The 13,687-nt window shown below is 36.2% G+C and overlaps 1 protein-coding gene across 13 annotated transcripts in view; it reads left to right on the top strand.

Moving 5' to 3' along the window:
• Window positions 1–13,687, top strand: part of SYNJ1 (synaptojanin 1) — a 99,777-nt gene that overhangs the window by 35,560 nt on the left and 50,530 nt on the right. For all 13 annotated transcript variants that reach the window (XM_055105250.2, XM_034948271.3, XM_063601298.1 and 10 more), the window contains exons 7-11: window positions 4,703–4,764; window positions 5,996–6,092; window positions 7,158–7,327; window positions 8,939–9,020; window positions 11,303–11,455. In XM_055105250.2, the coding sequence (XP_054961225.2) occupies window positions 4,703–4,764; window positions 5,996–6,092; window positions 7,158–7,327; window positions 8,939–9,020; window positions 11,303–11,455 (564 nt within the window). The remainder of the gene's footprint in view (window positions 1–4,702; window positions 4,765–5,995; window positions 6,093–7,157; window positions 7,328–8,938; window positions 9,021–11,302; window positions 11,456–13,687) is intronic.

The following is a 13,687-nucleotide window of genomic DNA, read 5'->3' as shown; positions in this document are numbered from 1 at the left end:
ATATTTATTTATTTATATATTTATTTATTTGAGACAGGGTCTCACTCTGCCACCCAGGCTTGAGTGCACTGGTGCAATCATGGCTCACTGCAGCCTCGATCTCCCAGGCTCCAGTGATCCTCCCACCTCAGCCTGCCAGGTAGCTGGGACTACAGGCACATACCACTATTTTTTGTAGAGACAGGGTCCCACCTTGTTGCCCAGGATGGTCTTGAACTCCTGGGCAAACAGTTCTCTTGCCTTGGCCTCCCAAAATGCTAGGATTACAGGCCTGAGCCACTGTACCTGGCCTGTGTTATTTTAATAAGAAGTTCTGAATTACAGTGTTTTGATGATCCAATAAGGTTGCGTCCTGAGTAGTTACACTGAGGGATCTTCCTTGAGTGGGACTTCCTTATGCCTTCCTTCTCCTGTGTGCTTTCCTTCCTATACAGTCTGGTTGGCTAATGTTATGTGGTGATAGGTGGAAAATTATGGATTTTTTTTTTTGGCACGGAATGATGCTCTGTCGCCCAGGCTGGAGTGCAGTGGTGCGATCTCAGCTTACTGCAACCTCCGCCTCCCAGGGTCAAGCAATTCTCCTACCTCATCCTCCCGAGAGCTGGGACTATAGGCGCGTGCCACCACACTTGGCTAATTTTTGTATTTTTAGTAGAAATGGGGTTTCACCATATTGACCATACTGGTCTCGCACTCCTGACCTCAGGTGATCCACCTGCCTCGGCCTCCCAAAGCACTGGGATTACAGGCATGAGCCACCGTGCCCGGCCAGGAATCCTCATTTTTAACCAAGTTCTCTACCACTCAAAGTCAAGAACTTCTATTTTATAAGATCCTACTCTAATGGCTATGAAGCAGCCAGTCCTGACCAAGTGAAAAGTAGCCCTGTTACCATTAGTCTCAGCATTCTTCTAGGCAGTAGGACTTTCTTTTTATTCCCACTACTATCCTTTGAGTTAAGGTTTTCATAATTTCTTCTAGCCTGGAATATTCTTACAGTTTTCTGTCTTGTCCCTCTAGGCCCTGCTTCCTACTAGCTCTGACAGGTCTTCTTATTTTTGATATATATGTTATGCATGTCAGATTTACTAGGCACCTATGTCCTTATGATCTGGTTTACTCAGCCTGTCCAACTTCAGGCCTTGCAGTTTTCTAGCAGGAATCCTCTACTTCCAAAATTAAGATTTATTGTCCTTCAGTGGCCACTCAGATCTCTTCACTAAATACTTGAGTTCTTCCTGTGTATGTTATTTTATGCTAGGTGCTATGAGAGATTCAAAGATATAATGATGCTTCATAGAGAGGTTGCCATTTGGGCACTCAGGCCTTTTATGGAAAAGATAAATACCAAGATGAATTTGTTTGAGGCATTATAAGAATTGTCATAAAGTGTTACACAAGTAAGAATGACATTTTTAGTGCTGGCAACTTACTTATGATTTCCTTTGACTTGTGATTTTCCTTTTACTTATGATTTCCTTTCCCTGAAGTTGTTTAGCATTTATAACTTATAATACTCAGATCGTATATTATTATACTACATTTACAGTATATATCAGTTTATTAGTCCATTCTCACATTGCTGTAAAGAAATACCCAAGTCTGAGTAATTTATGAAGAAAGAAGTTTAATTGGCTCATGGTTCTGCAGGTTGTACAGGAAGAATGGCAGCATCTGCTTCTGGGGAGGCTTCAGGAAGCTTCCAGTCATGGCAAAAGGCAAAAGGGGAGCGAGGAGTCTCACATGGTGGGAGCAGGAGCAAAAGAAAGATAAGAGCGAGGTGCTACACACTTTTAAGTAACCAGATCTCATGAGAACTCACTCACTAGTATGAGAACAATACAAGGGGACATAGCGCCAAACCATTCATGAGAACTCCACCCCCATGATTCAGTCACCTCCCACCAGACCCCACCTTCAACCTTGGGGATTACAATTCAGAATGAGATTTAGGGGGTACACAGATCCAAACCATATCAATCAGTCAAAAAATGGTAAACATTGTAAGATCTACGCCCAATTTTTGGTTGAAATTTCAGAAATATGTGAAGGTAAAGAAGTAATATTGATGGAAAATGATACACCATACCACACAATTAAATGATTTTTAAAAATACCTTTAATGCAACCTTTTTTTTTCCCCCAAGATGGAATTTAGCTCTTGTTGCCCATTGGAGTGCAATGGCACAGTCTTGGCTCACTGCAACCTCCGCCTCCCGGCTTCAAGTGATTCTCCTACCTCAGCATCCCGAGTAGCTGGGATTACAGGCATGTGCCACCATGCCCAGCTAATTTTTGTATTTTAGTAGAGACAAGGTTTCACCATGTTGGTCAGGCCGGTCTCAAACTCCTGACCTCAGGTGATCCGCTGGTCTCGAACTCCTGACCTCAGGTGATCCAGCTGCCTCGGCCTCCCCAAGTACTGGGATTACAGGCATGAGCCACCACACCTGGCCGCAACTTTTTTTTAATTGGGTAAAGTTATGGTTATTTAAAGCCTTAACACTTTCTGGAGTGCTACTTTTATCACGATTGGCAATAGCTCTGTTATTGTAAAACTTTTCTTTCAACATTGAGTAATAAAACCTAGTCTAGGAGGCCAAGATGGGAGGATTACTTGAGACCAGGAGTTCAGGACCATCCTGGGCAACATAGACCCATATTTCTACAAAAAAATAAAAAAATAAAAATCATTCAGGCATGGTGACATGTGCCTGTAGTCTCAGCTACTCAGCAGGCTGAGGTGGGAGGATCCCTTGAGCCCAGGAGGTCGAGGCTGCAGTGAGCTATGGTTGCACCACTGCATTCCAGCATGGTTACAGAGTGAGACCCTGTCCCTAATAACACAAAAACAAGAATCTAATCTAGTCTAGCCAGTATATTGCTATGAGAGCTGTGATACATAGCTGAATGTGTATATGTGTTGGGGAACAGAGTGGTGGAAAACAACCATAGGCATTACCTGGAAGACATGAAAACTGGATTTTTTTCACCTTATGCACCGTTGCAGTACTATGCAAAATAAACGTTAATCAGTAAACAAAAATGCTAAGTTTTGAACTTGTATGGAGTGATAGGCAATTAATCTGGGATTACTCCAAAGAAAAAGTATCAACTTGTGAGTTTTCTGCAGTCTAAAATGCTTAATGTCCTGGGACATACGTCTTTCAAATTTTAAACTTTTATGAATATTATTAAGTACTATAAAATGAAATTGAACACAGATGTGACATTAGGCTAATTGATTTCTTATTTAAAAATTAAAGAGAGAATCCCCTGGTTATCAGAATACTCATTAGATTATCTGACTTAGTGCAGTGAGGGATAATGCTTAATGAATGATAATACTGTACTGTTAATTCAGTTTTGGAATTGGATGAGCATATTAGAGTTTATTTTCTGGTTTTACTTGTCCAATTACATGACTGATTTGACAACCCTCCTTTTACACCCTCTTTAAAAGCACTTTGCGCGGGGCGCGGTGGCTCATGCCTGTAATCCCAGCACTTTGGGAGGCTGAGGCGGGCAGATCACAAGGTCAAGAGATTGAGACCATCCTGGCCAACATGGTGAAACCCTGTCTCTACTAAAAATACAAAAATTAGCTGGGCGTGGTGGCGTGCGCCTGTAGTCCCAGCCACTCGGGAGGCTGAGGCAGGAGAATCGCCTGAACCCGGGAGGCAGAGGTTGCAGTGAGCCGAGATCACGCCAATGCACTCCAGCCTGGCAACAGAGTGAGACTCCGTCCCCCACAAAAAAAAGCACTTTGTTCACAGGTTAGCAAGAATGAATTTTGGGCAACTTTTTTTTGCCCCCCCCCCTCAGTGATCCTTGTTGTGATTGGGCAACCTTCATTCCAACGTCTCAGAGAGAAATGTTTAAATTGAAGTTCAGGGAAATAATCTGGTCTCACCTATATATTTCTTCTTGGCATGTTATATCTTTCTCAATTATGCCTCATCTCTCTGCTATTCTTCTGTGTAAGAAAAGAAAAATTATAACAATATACAATAGGTAGATATTTTCCATCTTGTTTAATTTGCTTAACCCAAAATTCCTGATTCTGCAAAATGTGCAAATACTATAGTTGGGTGATGGCAAGGTTGACTTGGAAAGTCTGCTTTTCCAGGAAGGAATGATATTCTCAATTTGGTGGAACTTTGGTGTGAATAGAGTATTCAACATAGTAGAGAAGAAAACACATAGACATTTGTATTGGTAGGCAGCTTGGAGGAGTAGGAATTTAGGTCAGAGACATAAAGTCTCATCTGAATCTCTTTTGGAATTGGTTATGTTGATCTCAGATAGCAAGTTATTTTACCTGTTGGTATTTCGGTTTTTTTAATTACCCAAATGGTAATAGTATCTGTTACACAGGGCATGTAGTTTGAACTTAAAACAAAGTACCATATATGAAAACACCTTTAAAAATAGTTTTCATCAATAAAAATTCCTATTAGTTTACGAGTATTTCATAATGATGTAACTTCTTTTTTTGATGAGGTTGGTTTTTTAAAAATAAAGGTGGGGGGTGGAAATTCCCTGGAACTTGTTTTTTTAAAAGCATATCATGAATGGAAATCAGTTATTTGATTAACGACTGTGTGTTCAGCAAAGAAATTGTTAGATATTGTAAGCAGTGATATTTCTTTCATCTATATGTTGGTTTTTGGTTTGATTAAATATATTTTTCTTGTCTAAGGTGGGATCTCATCGTGTCCGTATGTCAAGGGGATTTGAAGCCAATGCACCTGCTTTTGACAGGTAAGACAATTTTTACATAGTGCTTTAAGTTTTGATATTGCTAAGCAGTGGGACTGCTTGTATTTACTGATTCACTTCAAACTTTTTTGGCTTTAAATAAAATTCCTCTGACTCCTAATTTAATTGAAAGACAGTGACACCTAGTGTTATGACTTCTGGGGGTGGTAGTGCTGGAAGCGTGGGTCTTGATCTCTTCACCTTAAAACTTCCTCTGTGGGCGCATTGTCCAGTATAGCAGCCACTAGCCACATGTAGCTACTGGGCACTTGAAATGTGACTAGTCTCAGTTGAGATGTGCTGCAAGTATAAAATGCACACTAGATTTCAAAGACTGCCTTAAAAAATAAAAAAGAATGTAAGGTATCTCATTAGTAAAATCATGTTCGGTATACTCAGAGTATTGGTTCTACCCTCACATACCAAAATCTGTGCATACTCAAGTCCCACAGTCGGCCATGTGGAACCCATGCTTATGAAAAGTCATCATTCATATTCATGGGTTTTGCATGCCAGGAATACTGTAGTTTTGATTCTTCTTTGGTTGAAAAAAATCCATATATAAGTGGACTTGCACAGTTCAAACCTGTGTTGTTGAAAGGTTAACTGTAGTTGTTTTATATTGATTACATGTTGAAATGATATTTTAGACATGTTGAGTTAAAGAAAGTCTAATTAATTTCATGTTTATAAATGCACCTTCTTGAAAATTTAACATTATAGGTGTGGTTTATGTTACATTTCTTTGTGTGGCATTGCTCTACATAGTTTCTGGAATGGTTAGAAGCTGGAAAGAGAAAAGACTCGTATTTGGGGCCCGTTTTTCTGAAGACTGGAGCTAGTAAGGAGGTCCCTCTGAATACTCAACGGAGTATGTGATGTCCTCACATGTGAGCAGCAGCCCTTTGCTATCTGCCCTTACTGCCTTTCCAGTCAAGCTTATGGCTGGTGTCTGTCTTGTCTGGTGCCAGCCTCACAGAGTGGGCAGAAGCTGGATGCCTCCACAGCTTCAACAGGGGTGGAAGTCTCAGTACCCATAAGTCAGAGAGGAAATTGCATTCATGAGTTTTCGTAAATTCGGCTTTGAGACCATGTACAATGAATTCGCACCCAGTTTTCCAATTCTGTGTTTAAAATACTGCCATGTAAGTTATATTTAATAATGGATTATTGTTTATTGAAAAAATTGGGCTTCTTATTTGACATGTATTTATTTCCTTTCTTTCTTAAATAGGCATTTTAGAACACTTAAGAACTTATATGGTAAACAAATAATAGTAAATTTGCTTGGATCTAAGGAAGGTGAACATATGCTAAGTAAAGCTTTCCAGGTAAGTATGGTCATTTCTTATTTCATTCTGGCCCATGGACACCTAGAATGGTATTAAAAAATAAAATAATACAGTAATCAAATTCTTCCAGGAAGTAAATTACTTCCAAGAAAAAGGTTGGGTACTTGCTGGAAACTTGAACTCTTTGGGTCTATTAAGAAACAATTTAGGCTAATGTTGCTGAAATTGGGATTCTAAAAAGCTTTCAATGCAAATGACACTGTTTTCTAATCTGCTTTTTTATTTTGTAGAGAAACAGAAAAATACCCTCCTTGCCAAAAATGTTTATCTATCACTAGTAGAGAAATAGCAGTTTCCTTCTTCATCTGTTGATTGCTTTGCCTGCTTCCTAGAACCATAGTCATTGTTTTTCACCTATGGAATTGTGAATGATGCATTTATATACGTGCAACACTATACCTTCTTGTACTGATGAGAGAAAACTTGAGAATTTCATGTCAAAAAGAACCCCCAAATTGCCTGACTTCTAAAGAAAAAATATTTTAATGAACACTTATTGAATTAATAATGAATTAATATAAATTATGGTGTTACATAAGATTATAAACTTAAACAAGATCGTTAGAAAACATTTTCTAAAGTTCAGTCTCCTAAGTCCAAAAGCATCCTGATTTTATAGCTATTTTTTTTAATCTGGTGAAATAAATATTGTTAATAAACAGATTATATTTTACAGAGTGACTTTATGGTAAAATTTAAGAATATTTGTATGTATTGAATGAAGTTATAAAATATGAATCTTTCAGTCTTTGATAGGCTTTGTCTTAGATAACTTTGAGATTCTATAATAGGTCTAAATAGTTAGTAAGTTTGTGTTGTAAAAATAAAATGCTGGCAATTGGAAATAATTTTTTATTTCCTAAGCCAGATGAGAATATTATTTAAGTACACTGATGTTAATTGTGTCACCGTATCTCTCAGGGATAGTTTTTGAGGCTTTAGGGAAAAGATTTATTGCCAGTGTCAATGAAATGTGATGAATATTTAGATGGATATTTGCCTTTTTACTTTCATTTAGATGAATATTTGCCTTTTTACTTTCAGAGTCATTTGAAAGCTTCTGAACATGCTGCTGATATCCAGATGGTGAATTTTGACTATCATCAAATGGTTAAGGGAGGAAAGGCAGAAAAATTACATAGTGTTCTTAAACCTCAAGTCCAGAAGTTTCTAGATTATGGATTTTTTTATTTCAATGGAAGTGAAGTTCAAAGGTTTGACTGTTCTGTTTCTCTGTTCTTTGAATTGGAACATTAATTAAAAATTATTCTTAACGTTGAACTCTTAAATTTTCTTTTTAAAATTAAAGTTTATAATTAAATATCTTTTAAATATTTCATTTTATTTTTATTTTTATTATTTTGAAATAGGGCCTCACTTTGTTGCCCAGGCTGGTGTGCAGTGGTGCAGTCTCAGCTCCCTGCAGCCTCTGCCTTCTGGTTTCAGGAGATCCTCTCACCTCAGCCTCCTGAGTAGCTGGGACTACAGGTGTGTGCCACCATGCCTGGCCTTTTTTTTTTTGGTAGAGACAGGGGTCTCCCTGTATTGCCCTGGCTGGGCTCAAACTCCTGGGCTCAAGTGATCCACCTGCCTCAGCCTCCCAAAGTGCTAGGATTACAGGCATGAGCCATCTCACCCATCCTATACTTGATTTTAAACTTGTTTTTCTTTCTTTAGTATTCACCAAATAATAATGAGAGGTTACATTAGTGAGCGCATTTTATGGAGCAGGCAGTGTACTTAAGTCTTTTTTTTTTTTTTTTTTTGAGACGGAGTCTCGCTCTGTCGCCCAGGCTGGAGGGCAGTAGTGCGATCTTGGCTCACTGCAAGCTCCGCCTCCCGGGCTCACGCCAGTCTCCTGCCTCAGCCTCCTGAGTAGCTGGGACTACAGGCGCCCACCACCACTCCCGGCTGTTTTTTTTTTGTATTTTTAGTAGAGACGGGGTTTCACCGTGTTAGCCAGGATGGTCTCGATCTCCTGACCTCGTGATCCACCCGCCTCCGCCTCCCAAAGTGCTGGGATTACAGGCGTGAGCCACCGCGCCCGGCCGTACTTAAGTCTTAACATGTATCAATAACAATTATAGGGATAGACTCTATTATTATGCCCATTTCCATCTGCTGCAAGTCTCATAATTAGCAAGTGTTAGAACTGGGATTCGTCTGGCTCCATACTTCATGCTGTTATATATGAAACTGTTTTGCTTCTCTTTTAAAACTTATGTTTTAATATTTCTTGATGCCAGTAAAGATTATTAAATGCAAATAGAAGTGAAAGGCTTTGTTTACTGTCTGCTTTAGTATAATTTAAATATTCAGTTTTTGTATGTGAAATAGAGGAGAAAAGTAAATGTTAAGAGAGTTAAGTTCAGAATATAGGTTAAGGGAAACTTTAGCGCAGAAAGCTCAAATTTTTAATTTTTCAATTTGTATTTTATTTAGCATCAATGCTGTAGACACAGTCATTAGAGATAACAGATCTTAGGTTTAAAAAAATTTTGTTCTATAAATATTTTTATTTTATGTGCGAAGAACTGTAAGAGCATAAACCTGAATGTATATTTAGTTTCTAATTGTTGGCCTAATTAAAAATAAGTGTGTGATAGATAATGTAATGAAGCATATGTGACAAAATGTTAACAGTTGTCAAATTTAAATGGTGGGTATATGGATGTTCACAGTATAATTTTTTTTGTATATTTGAATACTGTAATAAAAAGTTGGAGAGGGAAGGTGGATGCTACATTTTAATTACCTCAATTATTCACTGTTTGTTTTAGCTTTATTTTTGTTCCAAACTGGATATTTAACTTTATTGGTTACAGATGCCAGAGTGGTACAGTTCGAACAAACTGCTTGGATTGTCTTGATAGAACAAATAGTGTGCAGGCATTTCTTGGCTTAGAGGTAAAAGAATAAATTAAAATGTATGTGCCTTGTATCATCTGCCTCTTTAAATGCTTTTTGAATACTTATGTTTCTTATTACTTTCCAGAAAGTATATGTAATGTTATGCTTCATTTTGTACTTCTAATCTCTGTCTCTTTTTTTGGCCAAACTTTCTTTTGATTTAAATATTTCCTTTACCTGATCTTGATATTCTCTTTAGGTAGCTCTCTATCTACTTCTGTTGTTCCTTATTCTCCCTTTTAAAATCTGCTGTTTATAGTATTTCAACAATTTTTTCCCTGTCTTTTGGAGGAAATATGTATGTGTGGGTGTGGGTGTATGTGTGTATTTGGCCTTTTATTCTCTGTGTTGTCTTTTAAAAATCTATTTTAGGATAAGAAGGGTCTATTTTCATATGTACAATTATATAGGACTATATTTTTGACAATTTGTAACCCAATCCAGTTTGTTTGGTGTTTTCAAATTAGTAGCTATAAAAAAACAGGATCAGATGAAAATGCCATAGTTAGTGAGAATGAAAATGAATGCAATTCAACTTCTCTGATAAGGTCGCTGTTTGCAACGTTTTTTCTTTTTTTTTTTCTCTTTACTACTTATCCATCAGATTCAGCCTAAGATAAACATAGTCTCAACTCTTTGACAAACTATTTAGCAATGCTGAGCTTTCTAAGTCTTCCCTCCTCTGCAAGTTAAGGTTATAAGGCTGTGACTAAACTTCGTTTAGTTCCATCAGAACTTAACATAGTTCTCAAATACTGTAAAAAAACAGCAATAGGAAGTTACGTGTTCTTATTTCCTCTAGTTAATGATCTTAAATTTGACCTGAGTATTGGTTAATTAGTTACTTTGCAGCTGAGGTTCTTTATCTCAAAAATGAAAGTACAGTGTATAAAATTCTCTACTACAGAATATATTTTTCATGTAACTAAACAAATTTTACTGTTTGGATTTTTTGAGTATGTTTTTGATGTTTATTTGTAATTTATTTAGAAAATTTGACAGAAACAAGAAAATGAAAGCAAGCATGTTGGTCATTTAGATAAGAGTTTATCACATGCCTTGGATTTGTTTCAAGTTTTAAGTGGCTGAATAAATGTACATGGATTCTGATAATAAGCTTATTGAAGTACTTGGACCTCTTCATCAAAATTATAACAGATGTTAGTTTTCAGGATCTGACTTAGCTGATTCTCCACTGTTGATAGTTAGGAATTAGAAAACTCCCTAGGATAGCAATTGGTTGACAGGTTACAAAGTTTGACACCAAGATAGACAAAGCCAAACTAGTAGAGGAATAAGATCAGTTTTGCCCAGTTCCTTGAAGAAAGATTTAAATGATAAAGGAGGCCCTGGGGCTCATTTTGTTTTATTCTCCATGCTAGCAAAGAACAGCTCTGGTGTAAGTCTCTAGGTAATTAAATGAACCCAGTTTAAGGTTTTTTTAATCTTATTTTAGCTTTTGGTTCTTCTGTAATTATGGATGATCACCATACTTACATGATAAAATAAAACGTAAATTGGAAAGAGTTAAGTTAAAATGCAAGGCATAGAATATGACTAGATTCCAAATACACAGATTGGATAAAGATCGAACATTGACTCTGTCAGATTTATAGGCTAGAATTCTTGCATATAAAGATCAATAACTTTTTGGAACACTTTTATTGTTATATGTGATAAGGACTTGTGGAAGCCGAGAGGTCCTTGAATTTCTTGCATGCTCTTCCCCCTAGTTCTTCCCTTATATATATTACCGATGTGGATTTTATGCATAAAAAGCTGTCATGACTTCATTCAGAAGTTTTACTTATTTTCTTTATTTTGTGACAATTTAAGAGCAACTCCTTTTTTTCATTTTTTTTACCTTAATTACTTAAACTTATAAAGCCAAATCCAAAAGTTAAAGAGACCTAGTTATTTATGTTTAGGTAAACTAAGTAAACTTTTTTTTATTCTAATGCAGGCTGTTGATTGATGAATTCTTTTAGGTGGGCAAGGTAAACAACTCTGATTTATAGGGATACTTTAATAAGATAAATTTTATCATTTAACCAGAAAGAAGTCCTTATCAATACTTGTAGTTTCCATTGATACAGTATTTGTTTTAAAAATTGAAATGATGGGAAATAACTCAGCCTAGTAAACTGTTATGTTTTCAGAAGCTAGTCCCAAATAGCGCTATAATGATAAATTTTTGGTTTGATTCTGGTAGTTCTTAAAAGCCATATTACAATTAATATATTAATGTACTTATAAAAATTTCTTGTTTGCTTTTTTAGATGCTAGCTAAACAGTTGGAAGCTCTTGGTTTAGCTGAAAAGCCTCAGTTGGTGACTCGCTTTCAAGAAGTTTTTCGGTCAATGTGGTCCGTGAATGGTGATTCAATCAGTAAGATATATGCAGGAACTGGAGCTCTTGAAGGGAAAGCGAAGGTATATCTAGATCTATCATAACATTACAGAATATCCTCTTTTTCCTCTCTTCATAAAGGTTTTAAATGGCCTTTTAAAAGTTAATAGATGGTTTAAATTAATAGATGTGTCTTAGAATTCTGTTTAATGTGCTTTTATGCCTTCTTTGATACTTCCTTTCACAGTGGATACTAGTGAATAAATGGAAGATAGATATTTCCCTAAGTTTGGGAAGTATGTATATATAACATATCTAGTCATTTAGTGACAATCCACTAAGATGATATATATTGCTCTTTTTTTCATGATTTCCCTTGTATATCTGTTTTACTTTTTGTATTGTTTGTTTTGATTACAAATATGATTTTTAAAACCATAGACCTCTTAATAAAGGGTTCTCTCTTATTTGGCTTTGCGTTCCCTGCACTTAACACAGTGCCTACTGTTAATAGATGTGTGACATATGCCACTTGGACAAGTAAGTCCATCAACAGCTTATGCAGTGCTTACTAGGAACCCAAGATTAGGGCATAATTGATCTTTACTTATCTTACCTTAGAAAGGTGGCTATCAAGATGTGCCAACGAAGTGTGAGATATGGGCCAGGTGTGGTGGCTGACGCCTATAATCCCAGCACTTTGGGAGGCTGAGGCAGGTGGATCACTTGAGACCAGGAGTTCTAGACTAGCCTGGCCAACATAGCGAAACCCCATCTCTACTGAAAATACAAAATACTAGCTGGGCATGGTGGTGCACACCTGAAATCCCAGCTACTCGGGAGTTTGAGGCATGAGAATCACTTGAACCCAGGAGGTGGTGGTTGCAGTGAGCCAAGATCACGCCACTGCACTCCATCCAGCCTGAGTGACAGAGTGAGACTCTGTTCCAAAAAAAAAAAAGAATGGACTTAATTATAATTGTCTGTTTGATCATTACTTTTTATTTCCGGGTATTATCTACAGACTACTTTCTTCTCAAGTGTTTGTCCCTTATTGAGGGAGTTTGGAACAATACTTGAGATAGTTTTCATTATTTTATATTCTTAAATATTGTTTAACTTTTTAAGGATCCTGGCCTCACTTGAATTTATCAACTTTCTAAATCTCCACAATTTCTCAAATTATTTCAAGAATAGAAATGAGAACATTTATCACTTTTATAGTTCTCATTCAGCTTCTTCCATACAGCAACTGAAATTCTTTAAAGACCATTCATGGTCTCCAAGTCTTCTTTTAATTTCCAAGTCTTCCTCTTCTGTGTCTCATAATATGCCATGCCTCTGCCCAGAGGTATTGGCCTTACCTGCAAAGTTTCTTTTGTTCAACTCATAGAAATAATTTGTATTGACTTTTACAAATATTTACTTCTTAAGTGGTCCCTATTTTTGTAAACATCAAATTGTTAAACTTTGATTTATTCCTTTTAAATAACATAATTCTTGCTATTAAAAGCTGATTCTCAAACTATTGCTTAAAATATTCTTTTATATACTTCTACCTTTTCATTTCTGCAGTGACTACAATATATGTACAGAGGTTACATATATTTTCAGTGGTCTTTTATCTTTAACATAATATATAGATATAAAATTTTATACATTAAATATGCTAGCCTGAATTGAACTAAAATCTAACATCTGAACTGCTCTTTCTTTTCCTTTTCTCTGGGTTCCTTTTGATTAATTGCCTGATAATGTGAATGGTGAGTGTCTTTTCAAATAATGTCATTTGCATATGTTATTATATAGAAAGAAATAACACTTAATGCCAAACATTAATTGCTTATTAAATATAGTAGCATTCATTTAATGGCATTGAAGAAAACTGGTTCTTCATTTAGTGGCATTTAAGAAAATTGGCTCTTTATTCTAAAAAGAAGCCTTGAGTTACTGTTATTTCTTTAAAGAATAAAAATTACATATTGCAAACTAAAGTTATTTCCTAAAAGGCGCAAGTTTTTTGTTTTGACAATCATCAAAATCTGTAAGATCAAAATAAATCATTATGGTAACTAACATGCCTAAGTAAAATATATATTCATTAAAAGTTATAATCGAATCTCACTATAGGAATAAGTTTATTATCTTATGATGTATTTTTGCATGGGCAATAAAATGACTCAAAATATACAAACTGTAGTTTACATGTAATATTCGTTTATGAACTGTACTTGTAAATTTCTTTTGAGACTAGACCTTCATTCTTAGGTTTAGTTTTCATTTTAACTCATGTAAGCTATTTGGGAGCAATTTCC

The sequence above is a fragment of the Pan paniscus genome, chromosome 22, assembly GCF_029289425.2.
Source record: "Pan paniscus chromosome 22, NHGRI_mPanPan1-v2.0_pri, whole genome shotgun sequence".
Lineage (NCBI taxonomy): Eukaryota > Metazoa > Chordata > Mammalia > Primates > Hominidae > Pan > Pan paniscus.
The sequence above is the reverse complement of the archived record's forward strand: the minus strand, read 5'-3'. Positions and strand labels throughout refer to the sequence as shown.